The 15,582-nt window shown below is 44.1% G+C and overlaps 2 protein-coding genes across 2 annotated transcripts in view; both read left to right on the plus strand.

The window, feature by feature from the left end:
- The window catches only part of LOC140370929 (uncharacterized), a 216,487-nt gene extending 205,729 nt beyond the window's left edge, over positions 1–10,758 (plus strand). Inside the window, exons 84-86 of the mRNA XM_072458217.1 lie at positions 50–289; positions 8,161–8,550; positions 10,444–10,758. Of these exons, the coding sequence (XP_072314318.1) occupies positions 50–289; positions 8,161–8,550; positions 10,444–10,758 (945 nt within the window). The remainder of the gene's footprint in view (positions 1–49; positions 290–8,160; positions 8,551–10,443) is intronic.
- Positions 10,759–13,356: 2,598 nt separating this feature from the next.
- Positions 13,357–15,582, plus strand: part of LOC140370930 (nesprin-2-like) — a 32,034-nt gene continuing 29,808 nt past the window's right edge. Inside the window, exons 1-2 of the mRNA XM_072458218.1 lie at positions 13,357–13,596; positions 14,945–15,139. Coding sequence (XP_072314319.1) covers positions 13,357–13,596; positions 14,945–15,139 — 435 coding nt within the window. The remainder of the gene's footprint in view (positions 13,597–14,944; positions 15,140–15,582) is intronic.

Genomic DNA, 15,582 nt, shown 5'->3' on the forward strand with positions numbered 1-15,582 from the left:
CATTTTAAAGGCAATTTTACTCACATTTTAATGGTTTCCTCCTCCTCAGGCCCCAGACGACCCTCTCTCCCTGGCCCCGCCTCTCTCCCTGGCCCCGCCTCCCTCCCTGGCCCCGCCTCCCTCACCTCGGCCTCCCCCGGACCCCCTGGACCCCCTGGACTCCCATGTCATCCTGGAGCGCGTGTCGGAGCTGGAGCGCTGGCTGCACAGGGCCCACTGCAGCCTGGACGCCGCCGGGGCTGATGGGAACGACATGGAGGCTCTGGAGACGCACCTGCTCACCTGTCAGGTAAGCCCCGCCCACACCGCACCTGTCACTTGCTTGCTCACCTGTCAGGTAAGCCCCGCCCACCACACCCGTCACTCGCTTGCTCACCTGTCAGGGAAGCTGCGCCCACACCGTACCTGTCACTTGCCTGCTCACCTGTCAGGTAAGCCACGCCCGCCGCACCTGTCACTCACCTGCTCACCTGTCAGGGAAGCCCCGCCCACCGCACCTGTACATGAAGCAGTTTCGACCCAGACTGTGCGTTCCTCTGATTGGTTAAGCCGCCTGTCACTCACACTCATCAGAACAGAGCAGAACAAAGCCGTGTGTTTGTAAAAGGCGGCTGCCGCGCCTTTAATCAGGAAACAATTTAAACAATGATCATGTCTGTGGGAAGTTATTCAGCTTCAACATCGTCCTTAAAGAAGACGTATAATACTAGAAACGTGCAGGCATTAAAATACAACTTGGTGTCAGATAATGTTATTAAAGTTCATAAAAGTCAACTGTATTTCACACAAGACGTCCCCTTTAACCTGTCAGAATGCTTTTGTTCAACGGTCTCACTAAACCCTTGCATTGTGTCATGTTCATTTGAATTAGTCTTTAGTCTTAATGATTATCGTGTTTATATTATTACCACAATATGAAGTTAGACCGGTTCAGTCCCGCCCTCAGCCCCGCCCTCAGCCCCACCCTCAGCCCCGCCCTCTGTCGACATCACAGCTCTAATAATAACATTATAATCCAGGTCTGTTTCACAAAACCATGAGTCATCCGCGCGTGTGGATGTGTGTTGAAGTCACCTTCCACGATCATCATTCACTCATGCGCGTCGAAGGCCCCGCCCACGATCATCATTCACTCATGCACATTGAAGGCCCCGCCCACGATCATCATTGACTCTGTCTTGGTTCGCTTGGTTCATTTAAGTTAAACAGAGTTTGCAATGTTTATTTTTGGATTAAGACGTGTCATAGTCATCCGTAATCATCAAACACAACAAATATTACGAGTTGCTATGATGTTCCTAAGCACCGATCTGTTTGCTCAGGTTTATTACAGTTCAATCTTATGTTTTTAGCGACGTTGGGCTTGAATTGAACTGAAAATAAACAAGTGTAACATTATTTTACATCAGATGCAGTTTGTGTTTCATGTGGAAAGTGACCAACATTTATTATATCAAATAACAAGTAACAAAATAACAATTTGCAGTTTGCTGTATTACTGTATTCTACATTAAGCTTGTCAAACGTATCGAAAGTCAGAAACGAATCGATACCAAAACAAGTATCGACAGCAGATACTCATTTGAACAAGTATCGACAGCAGATACCCATTTGAACAAGTATCGACAGCAGATACTCACTTGAACAAGTATCGACAGCAGATTCTAATTAGAACAAGTATCGACAGCAGATACTCACTTGAACAAGTATCGACAGCAGATACTCATTTGAACAAGTATCGACAGCAGATACCCATTTGAACAAGTATCGACAGCAGATACTCATTTGAACAAGTATTGACAGCAGATACTCATTTGAACAAGTATCGACAGCAGATATCCATTTGAACAAGTATCGACAGCAGATACTCATTTGAACAAGTATCGACAGCAGATACTCATTTGAACAAGTATCGACAGCAGATACTAATTAGAACAAGTATCGACAGCAGATACTCACTTGAACAAGTATCGACAGCAGATACCCATTTGAACAAGTATCGACAGCAGATACTCATTTGAACAAGTATCGACAGCAGATACTAATTAGAACAAGTATCGACAGCAGATACTCACTTGAACAAGTATCGACAGCAGATACCCATTTGAACAAGTATCGACAGCAGATACTCATTTGAACAAGTATCGACAGCAGATACTCATTTGAACAAGTATCGACAGCAGATACCCATTTGAACAAGTATCGACAGCAGATACTCATTTGAACAAGTATCGACAGCAGATACTCATTTGAACAAGTATCGACAGCAGATACTCATTTGAACAAGTATCGACAGCAGATACTCATTTGAACAAGTATTGACAGCAGATACTCTTTTGAACAAGTATCGACAGCAGATACTCATTTGAACAAGTATCGACAGCAGATACTCATTTGAACAAGTATCGACAGCAGATACTCACTTGAACAAGTATCGACAGCAGATACTCATTTGAACAAGTATCGACAGCAGATACTCATTTGAACAAGTATCGACAGCAGATACTCATTTGAACAAGTATCGACAGCAGATACTCATTTGAACAAGTATCGACAGCAGATACTCATTTGAACAAGTATCGACAGCAGATACTCATTTGAACAAGTATCGACAGCAGATACTCATTTGAACAAGTATCGACAGCAGATACTCATTTGAACAAGTATTGACAGCAGATACTCTTTTGAACAAGTATCGACAGCAGATACTCATTTGAACAAGTATCGACAGCAGATACTCATTTGAACAAGTATCGACAGCAGATACTCATTTGAACAAGTATCGACAGCAGATACTCATCTGAACAAGTATCGACAGCAGATACTCATTAGAACAAGTATCGACAGCAGATACTCATTTGAACAAGTATCGACAGCAGATACCCATTTGAACAAGTATCGACAGCAGATACTCATTTGAACAAGTATCGACAGCAGATACCCATTTGAACAAGTATCGACAGCAGATACTCATCTGAACAAGTATCGACAGCAGATACTCATTAGAACAAGTATCGACAGCAGATACTCATTAGAACAAGTATCGACAGCAGATACTCTTTTGAACAAGTATCGACAGCAGATACTCATTTGAACAAGTATCGATATTGAAGCAAATCACGTGAAAAGGACAAAATGTGACTTTTCCTGAACAGTTTTACAGTGATCTTGATTTTTACCAGAGCAATTGTGCAGAAAGTCATTGTTGTTTTTGATATCGATGATTGACGAGAGCATTGAGCCCGTTCCTTTTTACGCTACACAATCTCCACGGCAACAAACTCTGACTCATCGCGCTGTATTTTTTGCACTAAGACTTTTATTTGACCGCGTAAAGAAGCCGACGAGCCCAGACTCGACTCTGCGCCGCTTTCGTCCCCACGTTTGCGCCGCTCCTGATCCCACCTTTTCTCTCTTTGATCCGTTCTTTACCCACTCGTTTTTCACCCTGTCGTCGTTGTGGGAAGCTCGACGTCGGTGACACGCCGGGCTCGTCGCGTCGGGAGTCGCGTCGCCGTTTGTGCAATCGCATTCGAGGCGCGTTCAAACTCAAACGCTCCATGGAAACGGCGGCGTGCACAGGAGATACAGTGGTTACGCTGCGTCGTGTTATGAAACGTTATCGTGAGAATTGAGCCGCGACATTTCATCATCAATAATTCATAATCACGACTGGCTTCAGATAATGCTGTTTTGATCGTCGCTTTCTGGACTTAAACTCTAAAGCATTTCATGACCATTTTTAAATCAAAATGGCAAAACAAGAGTAAACTATTTTATATTTTCATCAATAATACACTTTATTTATAATTATTCTCTCTCCAACACCTTTATTTCAACCTTTATTAGGCTGATTATGTATTTATAAAGTTTCAATGTGCAGTAGAAATAATCGTTTGACTTGACGACTTCTATGTGAGAAAAAAAATGACCATTTATCTTAATTATTTATGGTTATTTACACCAAATAACAGTGAGTTTCTGAGTTTTTTTCCACAATAATTACTATATCTACTTATAATTTCATAAATAAGACATTAATAGCATTTTTTGGGCAATATATCTGTCATTTTTGTTCAGCCCTTTCTTATTTTTGTAACATTTGAGCTGATATAGAATAATAATATTTCTGTGACACTTTCATTGCCACTAATGATCTACTTCAGTTATTATTGTACTATTTATAGTTTATGGTAATATTTTGTGCAGTCCTTACCCACAATCACATCATATTTGCTTCTAAAATGGTCACGATTGATATTTTCCGTCCTGAATAAACATTATTATTGATTAACCAATTAATCTTTGACATCTCGAGTGGAGATTGTGTCTGGAAATGATTAACGCGATTTCGAGCTGAACGACCCGGGTTCAATCATTATTTAACGGCTTTTATGTTTTATCTTTGCACGTTCCACAGAGTCCGGCTTCTCCGGGACAGTAAAAAGAATAAATAAAAGTAAAACAAACACAGACGGGTCATAAAGAGTCTGAGGAAATGAACCTGACACAGCGATATGAGCTTTTGATCCTGACGTTTTGGCGCTTTAACGTCTTTCTACAAACGTCAATCTCCAAAATCCTCAACATTTCAAATTTGACTAAACGTTACGATATTTACTGCGTTGACTTAATAAATGAGAGGTATAGAAACACTCTTACACTTAATATTAATCGTGTGGAGCATTTCTTTGCGTTTGTGGTGATTTATTTGCAGTACAGTAAGATTTGAGCTGTAGAAAGTAAAAAAAGTACTTGTTATAGACACAACTTAAAGGGCCCATGACATGTTTTTACCATGTTCTAATTTTGACTTTATTTGGTGTATTTGTACCTGTTATACATATAAATGATGGTTTTACACCGATCGAGCAGGTATTTTATGGAGAAAACGTTGAAAAATCCGTAGAAAATGACAGGAAGTGACATCACACCACACCAGGGACAGGAAGTGACATCACACCAGGGACACTCGTTCAAAGTTTAAGCAGAATTTACACAAAATAACTTTTTGGACTCTAAACATAAAGAAAATAAATAAAGTCGCTCTCATATAACTTCATTTTTCAAATAATTAAATGGTGACATCAGATGAGTTTTGGCCCAGTGTTTTCTGGGTAATTTCCTGCTGTGATGTCATCAATTACAAACAGGAAGTGAAATGATAAACCTAAAAATGTGCAATTCTGGGATAACATTTGTAAATTTTTTAAAGAAAATTCTAAATATATTTATCTCCGGCCTGTAGGGGGCGCTTCAGTCCGGCCTGTAGGGGGCGCTTCAGTCCGGCCTGTAGGGGGCGCTTCAATCCGGCCTGTAGGGGGCGCTTCAGTCCGGCCTGTAAGGGACGCTTCAATCCGGCCTGTAGGGGGCGCTTCAGTCCGGCCTGTAGGGGGCGCTTCAGTCCGGCCTGTAGGGGGCGCTTCAGTCCGGCCTGTAGGGGGCGCTTCAGTCCGGCCTGTAGGCAGCGCTTTAGTCCGGCCTGTAGGGGGCGCTTCAGTCCGGCCTGTAGGGGGCGCTTCGGTCCGGCCTGTAGGGGCGCTTTAGTCCGGCCTGTAGGGGCGCTTTAGTCCGGCCTGTAGGGGGCGCTTCAGTCCGGCCTGTAGGGGGCGCTTCGGTCCGGCCTGTAGGGGCGCTTTAGTCCGGCCTGTAGGGGCGCTTTAGTCCGGCCTGTAGGGGCGCTTTAGTCCGGCCTGTAGGGGGCGCTTCAGTCTGACCTGTAGGGGGCGCTGTAGGGGGCGCTGGCCTGTAGGGGGCGCTGGCCTGTAGGGGGCGCTTCAGTCCGGCCTGTAGGGGGCGCTGGCCTGTAGGGGGCTCTTTAGTCCGTCCTGTAGGGGGCGCTTTAGTCCGTCCTGTAGGGGGCGCTTCAGTCCGTCCTGTAGGGGGCGCTTCAGTCCGGCCTGTAGGGGGCGCTGGCCTGTAGGGGGCGCTTTAGTCCGGCCTGTAGGGAGCGCTTCAGTCCGGCCTGTAGGGAGCGCTTCAGTCCGGCCTGTAGGGGGCGCTTCAGTCCGTCCTGTAGGGGGCGCTTCAGTCCGGCCTGTAGGGGGCGCTTCAGTCCGGCCTGTAGGGGGCGCTGTAGGGGGCGCTGGGCTGTAGGGGGCGCTTTAAGCTACATAAGTGTTTCTGTAATTCATGTATTTGGCGTGATTCTGTGACGTGTTTCGAGGGTGAAAGTGAAGTGAAAGTGAAGTGAAAGTGAAGTGAAAGTGAAGTCGCCGTGAGCAGAACGTGACTCTAAACAAATGAACAGTCGGAGTTCACCACAAACACAATCGTCTGATCTCCTGCAACACCCACAAAACCAGTGAAGATGTGTTTACAGCGCGTGAGCTTCAGGGCTTTGTTCTGACCTGGTGGATAATTCCTGCTGTAAAGTGAAGAAATGATCCTTTTAAACCAGTCGTGTCGGTTTACGAAGAAAAGTTTAAAAATCAGTTGAAACGAGCACAAAATACAGGCGTTATCGTGTATTAATATTTGTCATAATAGTTTCTGCTGCGTTTCAGTCGTCAAGTTTAAAAAAATATTTACCAGTGTTTTATAGTAACGACTCAATCACATAATAAAACAAGAAAAGTGCTAAAATCCACAATAAATGAAATAAATGAAATAAATAAAATAAATGAAATAAATGAAATAAATGAAATAAATAAAATAAATAAAATGAATGAAATGAATAAAATAAATACAAAAATAAATAAATAAAATAAATAAGATGAATGAAATAAATGAAATAGATAAATAAATAAATAAAATAACTAAAACATTAAATAGATTACATAAAAAATAAAAAACTAGAGTAAACAGAATAAATATAAAAAAATACAATTAAATGCAATTAAATTAATTAAATATGATAATATATTTAAATATATCTTAACTTCATGTTGGTCATATGAGTGGTTCAAACTGTCACATGGATTTCAAGTTCACAAAATTATCTTTCTTTGTAAAAAAAAAAAGAAAATATTACAGAATATCATATTATTAAATATGATAGAATTTAATAATAACAATGTCTGTTTAAAAGCCACATTTGATGCTCTGAGGCCAAACTGGGACTTAACCCTGGACATAGAGCCGGACTCGTGGTTTGTTAAGTTACAGAGTCTTATTTAGAAAGAGTCGGGCTCCTGAGCCGTGTTAGCGTGAAACCTGAGCTCGTATGAAAGATTCAGAGGCACTTGTGACGGGCGCGGCGTGGAGGAGGAGGAGTGAAGGATTGTGGGTAAACGGACACCTCCAATGGGACGTGAGCCTTATTCAAACAGTGACCCACATCTGCCCGTCACATCTACAGGACTGAGTCTTTTTCTGCTGCTTAAGTGACTTTGAAGAGGCTCTGAAGACGTAAAAGTCCTTGAACCTTCAGGCGGCAGACGTCCAACACGCTCCGACCGTCTGAGGACGTTTCAGGACGTTGTCTTCATCACATTTGAGCTCGACACGCTCTTAAACGAGAAGAAAACTGTTCCAAATATGTACATTTTTAGCATATTAGAGAAACATCTAGAAGGGTCTGACGAGCTCTTCTAGATTTACCGACAAAAGGGTGAAAAGTTTAGTCGTTTGTGGCACGTTTTCTATAATCGTGATCATCATTTTACTGCCAGATTGTGCGGAAAAAAGCTAACAAAGTGCAGTTCTGTAATACTTAATCACGGAGCCATTTAATATATATGTGAGCTCTTTATTCGCAATTATGATTATGATGATAAATGTCCGTATTGTCTCGACTTCCTGTTGATTATCTTCTTCACTTTGATTGTTTCTTCATGTTTTTGAGCTCGTCTTTTCCTCCTGAGCTGTTTTTACCTCCATAAACCGTCAGTTCTGAGCGTTTCTGACTCGAGTCGCCTTCATCGCAACTGCGCGCTTACAATAGCAAGTCAGGGCAAGCTAGCTTTTGTGTGTGTATTTCCCTCCGCTGCCAGTAGGTGGAGCGCTAACACAAATCCCGACTGAGAGAAAGTCATTATTTTAAGTTCTAAAACATGAAATGGTAAAGTAAAGGGACAAAACAAAAACAAAACAGTAGAATGTGTCTCTTTAACTACGATTCAGCAGGAAATATTCAAATATAACAAGTGAATGTTCTTTTAATGTCAATATGTCGCTCCAAACTTGAATCTCTCGTTCAGTTTGTGTTTTTCGTTGTAGGAAATGCTCTTGGAGATCGAGCAGAAGGTCGGCGCCTTGTCCCACCTCGACCACCAAACGGAGAACAAACCGTCCTCACCGAACAACGGGTCAAACGCAGCGATCGTCCCGCATCAGCACAACGGGTCGACCCATCAGGACAACGTCCCCGAGACTCGCCGGACCCGGGCGCAGCAGGACGCCACTGAGGTCCTGCTCCGTCGACTGGACCTCCTGAAGTCCAGCCTGGTCTCGTTCCAAAGACTGCTCCGGGGCCGACACGACGAGGGGCCCGAGAGCCGAGCGGAGCGCCCCCCGCAGAGGAACCTGAGGCGCAGCAGCAGCGTCCAGGAGATCCTCTCGTCCCCGAGAAACAAACTGCTGAGACAGAGCAGCCTCCAGCAGCAGAAGGTGACCACCTCAGACCAGAGTTAGCTTTGACGAGTGGCTAAACTGGAGCTAAACGTGTGTAGCTAAGGCTAGCGTTGTTCTCAGGCCACGTTTACCAAGCGTTTGACGAGGGGCTAAACTGGAGCTAAACGCGTGTAGCTAAGGCTAGCGTTGTTCTCAGGCCACGTTTACCAAGCGTTTGACAAGGGGCTAAACTGGAGCTAAACGCGTGTAGCCGAGGTTAGCGTCGCTCTCAGGCCACATTTACCAAGCGTTTGACGAGGGGCTAAACTGGAGCTAAACGTGTATAGCTGAGGTTAGCGTCGCTCTCAGGCCACGTTTACCAAGCGTTTGACGAGGGGCTAAACTGGAGCTAAACGTGTATAGCTGAGGTTAGCGTCGCTCTCAGGCCACATTTGCCAAGCGTTTGACGAGGGGCTAAACTGGAGCTAAACGTGTGTAGCTGAGGTTAGCGTCATTCTCAGGCCACATTTGCCAAGCGTTTGACGAGGGGCTAAACTGGAGCTAAACGCGTGTAGCTAAGGCTATCGTCGCTCCCAGGTCACATTTACCAAGCCTTTGATGAGGGGCTAAACTGGAGCTAAACGCGTGTAGCCGAGGTTAGCGTCGCTCTCAGGCCACATTTACCAAGCGTTTGACGAGGGGCTAAACTGGAGCTAAACGTGTATAGCTGAGGTTAGCGTCGCTCTCAGGCCACGTTTACCAAGCGTTTGACGAGGGGCTAAACTGGAGCTAAACGTGTATAGCTGAGGTTAGCGTCGCTCTCAGGCCACGTTTACCAAGCGTTTGACGAGGGGCTAAACTGGAGCTAAACGTGTATAGCTGAGGTTAGCGTCGCTCTCAGGCCACGTTTACCAAGCGTTTGACGAGGGGCTAAACTGGAGCTAAACGTGTGTAGCTGAGGTTAGCGTCATTCTCAGGCCACATTTGCCAAGCGTTTGACGAGGGGCTAAACTGGAGCTAAACGCGTGTAGCTAAGGCTATCGTCGCTCCCAGGTCACATTTACCAAGCCTTTGATGAGGGGCTAAACTGGAGCTAAATGTGTGTAGCTGAGGCTAGCGTCGCTCTCAGGCCACGTTTAACACATTTAGTACCTCAACACGGGAAACAGGGTAAGTTTGACCCGGATAAAGTTCAAGATTCATTCTAAAACTGTATCAAATAAAAAGTTTTCAGATTTTCAAAATGTTTTTACTCCAGACTGCAGACTCTTCGAGGGCAAAAAGAGACACAGTAGTTATCGAAAGGACAGAGCACATAAAAAAAATCTGAAAACGCTTGTGCCGGTAAAGAAAGCTGCAGCGATTAATCTGATTGGACTAAACGTGTTTTAGAATTTTAAAACACGTACAAAAATACTCTTTTTTTTTTTTTTTTAACAACAAAGACAGCTGCATTAATAAGCCAAAATTTCCAAAAAAATATGCCGAATAATAATAAAGTCATAATGTATTTTCATCAATAATACCCTTTATTTTTTAATTATACTCTGTCTAGAGGCCTTCAGTCTCCCTATTTTAATTCTTTTTTTTTATTGTCTAATAAAATAAAATAGCAAAAAAAAAGACAAAAATAATTCTCACTGTAAATTAGAACTTAAATTTAAATAAATCTTTGACTAATCGACAGCTTCAAACTGTTTAATTAATCAAGTTTTGTTCAAAAGACTCATCTGGAATTACACTAGAATTTGTAAAAGTAACTCACTAGTACTTTGGTAGTTTTCTCATGCATAATGCTTTCACAAAAGTCACAATACTTGTCACTTGTCACATTTTCAACCCTGTTACGTCACTTTTAGTGCTCGTGCCACTGATCGATCTAAACGTGCCACAAATCGTGAAAATCCTTCTGTTCCTCTGTCGTGATTGGACATATCTTCTGTTGTTCAGGAGCTGGAGCAGGAGCTGGAGCAGCAGAGAGGACTGACCCAGGCTCTGTCCAGACACGGCAGCAGGACCAGGCTGCAGGAGCCCCGGGAGCCAGAGGAGAACAGGTACGGCACCACGACTCGCCTCGTTCAGGAACATTCCACCGGGCGCCGCTGTTACCAGAGGCCGTCTGTCGTTTCTCGACCGCGGACGAGATCGACGCCGACACGAGGCCGTTTTCAGGAGCCAGAGAAACGTGCACGAGAACAGTCAACGTTTTACACCAGTCAACCCTATTTTACACTAATAACCACATTTTACACTCATTTACACTAATCAACCCTATTTTACACTAATAACCACATTTTACACTAATTTACACTAATCAACCCTATTTTACACTAATAACCACAATTTACATTAATTTACACTAATCAACCCTATTTTACACTATTTTACACTAATCAACCAAATTTTATACCAATTGACCCCATTTTACACCAATAAACCCGATTTTACACTAGTTAGCCTACATTTTACTTCAATCAACCATATTTTACACTAATCAACTACGTTTTATACTAATCAACCACATTTTATACCAATAAACCACATTTTACACCAATTAACCACATTTTACACTAATTTACCACATTTTACACTAATCAATCACATTTTACACCATTAAACCACATTTTACACCAATTAACCACATTTTACACTAATTTACCACATTTTACACTAATCAATCACATTTTACACCATTAAACCACATTTTTCACTAATTAACCACATTTTTCACCAATAAACCACATTTTACACTAATTAACCACATTTTACAAGGAGTGGTCGGATACTACATTTTTCAAGTCGCAAAAATATCAAAAGACGTGTGAAATGAGGTACAAATACACAGATAATTATGTATAAGTATTTCTAAATACACGTCTATTCAAGAGGAGTGAGACGGAGGTACAAATATAAATGTGGATTTGACTTGACAAAAGGTCATTGAAGGTCATAGATGCTGAGGCTTTTAACAAAATGACAAAAAGGCATCAACAAAAGAAACACAATCATGACAAAGAAGAAATCAAATAAAAGTCGGTCAAAATTGCACATTTCCTAATTAAATCTGAATCTGTTGCAAGAGTTTCATTGTGTTGTTTTTGTGTATTTACTCATTCACTTCTGCTTCTACTTCACTTCTACTACTTTTACTTCTACTTGTACTGCACTCATCTGTGTGTGACCGGTCCAAACTCTGCCCTGACCACAGCCTCTCCTCCAGAACCCGCCCCGGCGACGCCCCCCCGGACCCCCGCCTCGCCAAGTGGGACCGACTCCACGCTGCGCTGCTTTCTCTGGAGCCCCCCCTCCGCCGGCCCCCGTCCCAGGTACCCTCCGCCGCCCCCTGGTGCTCGAGTACTTCATTATCACACCCACAGACACTGGGAAAGTGTAGCTCCATTACCACCTCCTTTCAGCCGCGGGCGCCCAGTTTGTCTGGGTGGAGATGGGGCGTCCCGTGGGGCCCGATGGCTCCGGAGTAGAGGTGTAGCTTTCTTTTTTTTTTCCCCTCTGGTGTGTTTTTCTCATTGTCTGAAGGTGGCAGACGCTCTCACGAGGCGCGGCGATGGAGCAGCGGGGCGTCTGATTGGAGAACAAGCCCAAAAAGAGCTGGCAAATCTGGTGAAAGTGGCGGCGGAGCTGAGCGAGCGGTGCGAGGAGACGGGCGGCCAGGTGAGGGCGCTAGAGCAGCGTCCCGCGCAGATCAAATGTTATTTTTCTATTATTTTTGCAGAGTTAAATTTAGGAGTTAAAGGCGAATGTGTCTTTTTATTTCATCATGGTTTGGATGAAGTTTAGTCCAGGTGTTTTTAGGCTTTGGTCCTGATCCAGTCCTGGTTCAATTCTGATTTAGACCTAGTTTAGTTCTGGTTTTGTCCTGGTTTAGTCCTGGTTTAGTCCTGGTTTAGTCCTGGTTTAGTCCTGGTTTTGTCCTGGTTTAGTCCTGGTTTTGTCCTGGTTCAGTTCTGATTTAGTCCTGGTTTAGTCCTGGTTTTGTCCTGGTTTAGACCTGGTTTAGTCCTGGTTTAGTCCTGGTTTAGTCCTGGTTTAGCCCTGGTTTTGTCCTGTTTTAGTCCTGGTTTAGTCCTGGTTTTGTCCTGGTTTTGTCCTGGTTTAGTCCAGGTTTAGTCCTGGTTTTGTCCTGGTTTAGTCCTGGTTTTGTCCTGGTTTAGTCCCGGTTTTATCCCAGTTTAATCCCAGTTTAGACCCGGTTTAGACCCGGTTTAGTCCTGGTTTAGTTCCAGTTTATACCCAGTTTAGTCCCAGTTTAGACCCAGTTTAGTCCCAGTTTAGACCCAGTTTAGACCCAGTTTAGTCCCAGTTTAGACCCAGTTTAGTCCCTGTTTAGACCCGGTTTAATCCCAGTTTAGACCCGGTTTAATCCAAATTTAGTCCCAGTTTTATTCCAGTTTGGGCCCAGTTTATTCCCAGTTTAGTCCCAGTTTAATCCTGGTTTTGATGCGTGGAAATGTAAACGCAGATCTTATATAATATTAGCTTTATTTTGAAAACACAATACATATAAAATAAATGATTATAGTTTGTTTTTTAATCCAGAGATTTGATGAAAATAGTGGTTTAATATAAATGCAGTTCAAGGCGAGACAAAAGAGGAAAAGTCTCCTGGAAACGACAACTTTGTCCAATCTGAACCTAAAGATGTTTTATTTTGACAGTTTCCCACCACTTTGGGTTAGGATGTCAAATGTAACATCTTGTTTCCTGCTGAGAAAATAACTCAATTCAACAGCTTTACGTTATTTTATTTCTTGCCATCAAAACAATGAGTAAAATAAAAGACCGGTTTTATGCTTGTTGACTGTGGCTATTTCAATAATGAGACCGAGCTTGTGACTTCAGGAGATGACCTCTCAGATGACCCCTCAAATGACCCCTCAGATGACCTCTCAGACGACCTCTCAGATGACCCCTCAGACGACTTCTCAGACGACCTCTCAGACGACCTCTCAGGCCGTGGACGAGGGAGCGTTCATTTTACTGAGCGACACGTCCGTGTGTCTGTCGGCTCTGAGCGACCTGCTGCTCGCTCCGCTCGGTGTTCATGATGAAGACGATGGACAACGAGCGCTTCTGCAACTCCAGGTGAACTCTAAGGAGAACGTGTGGTGAACTCTAAGGAGAACATGTGGTGAACTCTAAGCAGAACGTGTGGTGAACTCTAAGCAGAACGTGTGGTGAACTCTAAGCAGAACGTGTGGTGAACTCTAAGGAGAACGTGTGGTGAACTCTAAGGAGAACGTGTGGTGAACTCTAAGCAGAACGTGTGGTGAACTCTAAGGAGAACGTGTGGTGAACTCTAAGCAGAACGTGTGGTGAACTCTAAGGAGAACGTGTGGTGAACTCTAAGGAGAACATGTGGTGAACTCTAAGCAGAACGTGTGGTGAACTCTTAGCAGAACGTGTGGTGAACTCTAAGCAGAACGTGTGGTGAACTCTAAGGAGAACATGTGGTGAACTCTAAGGAGAACGTGTGGTGAACTCTAAGGAGAACGTGTGGTGAACTCTAAGGAGAACGTGTGGTGAACTCTAAGGAGAACGTGTGGTGAACTCTAGAAGAACGTGTGGTGAACTCTAAGGAGAACGTGTGGTGAACTCTAAGCAGAACGTGTGGTGAACTCTTAGCAGAACGTGTGGTGAACTCTAAGCAGAACGTGTGGTGAACTCTAAGCAGAACGTGTGGTGAACTCTAAGCAGAACGTGTGGTGAACTCTAAGGAGAACGTGTGGTGAACTCTAGAAGAACGTGTGGTGAACTCTAAGGAGAACGTGTGGTGAACTCTAAGGAGAACGTGTGGTGAAATCTAGAAGAACGTGTGGTGAACTCTAAGCAGAACGTGTGGTGAACTCTAAGCAGAATGTGTGGTGAACTCTAAGGAGAACGTGTGGTGAACTCTAAGCAGAACGTGTGGTGAACTCTAAGCAGAACGTGTGGTGAACTCTAAGGAGAACGTGTGGTGAACTCTAAGCAGAACGTGTGGTGAACTCTAAGGAGAACGTGTGGTGAAATCTAGAAGAACGTGTGGTGAACTCTAAGGAGAACGTGTGGTGAACTCTAAGGAGAACGTGTGGTGAAATCTAGAAGAACGTGTGGTGAACTCTAAGCAGAACGTGTGGTGAACTCTAAGCAGAATGTGTGGTGAACTCTAAGGAGAACGTGTGGTGAACTCTAAGCAGAACGTGTGGTGAACTCTAAGCAGAACGTGTGGTGAACTCTAAGGAGAACGTGTGGTGAACTCTAAGCAGAACGTGTGGTGAACTCTAAGGAGAACATGTGGTGAACTCTAAGGAGAACGTGTGGTGAACTCTAAGCAGAATGTGTGGTGAACTCTAAGGAGAACGTGTGGTGAACTCTAAGCAGAACGTGTGGTGAACTCTAAGCAGAACGTGTGGTGAACTCTAAGCAGAACGTGTGGTGAACTCTTTTTTTTCAGGGCGTGTCTTCGGAGCTGGGGTGTCTGGGCCGCACGCTCGGGTCGGACGGGTCAAAGTTCACGCGTTTCCCGGGGTCACGCAGAGGTCGCGAGTGTCTGCAGACGACGGTCAGGGTCATCGCCGCGATCCAAGCGACACTGGAGCTGCGAGAGGCGGCGATGAGGAAGCGTCTGGAGGAGAACACCACGACACGCGTACGAATCATGCTCATTACAGCCACAGGGTCATTTACATCATGCTGACGGCTCGTTTGGACACTTAACATTATTGCGTGACGTTCTGCACGTGTTTTACGGCTCTTTTGGACACTTAACATTATGCGTGACGTTCTGCACGTGTTTTACGGCTCGTTTGGACACTTAACATTATTGCGTGACGTTCTGCACGTGTTTTACGGCTCGTTTGGACACTTAACATTATTGCGTGACGTTCTGGACGTGTTTTACGGCTCGTTTGGACACTTAACATTATTGCGTGTTGTTCTGCACGTGTTTTACGGCTCGTTTGGACACTTAACATTATTGCGTGACGTTCTGCACGTGTTTTACGGCTCGTTTGGACACTTAACATTATTGCGTGTTGTTCTGCACGTGTTTTACGGCTCGTTTGGACACTTAACATTATTGCGTGACGTTCT

This window comes from Eucyclogobius newberryi, unplaced genomic scaffold, assembly GCF_026437365.1.
Source record: "Eucyclogobius newberryi isolate DKJ021-1_F unplaced genomic scaffold, fEucNew1.0.hap1 SCAF_21, whole genome shotgun sequence".
In the NCBI taxonomy this organism is placed as follows: domain Eukaryota; kingdom Metazoa; phylum Chordata; class Actinopteri; order Gobiiformes; family Gobiidae; genus Eucyclogobius; species Eucyclogobius newberryi.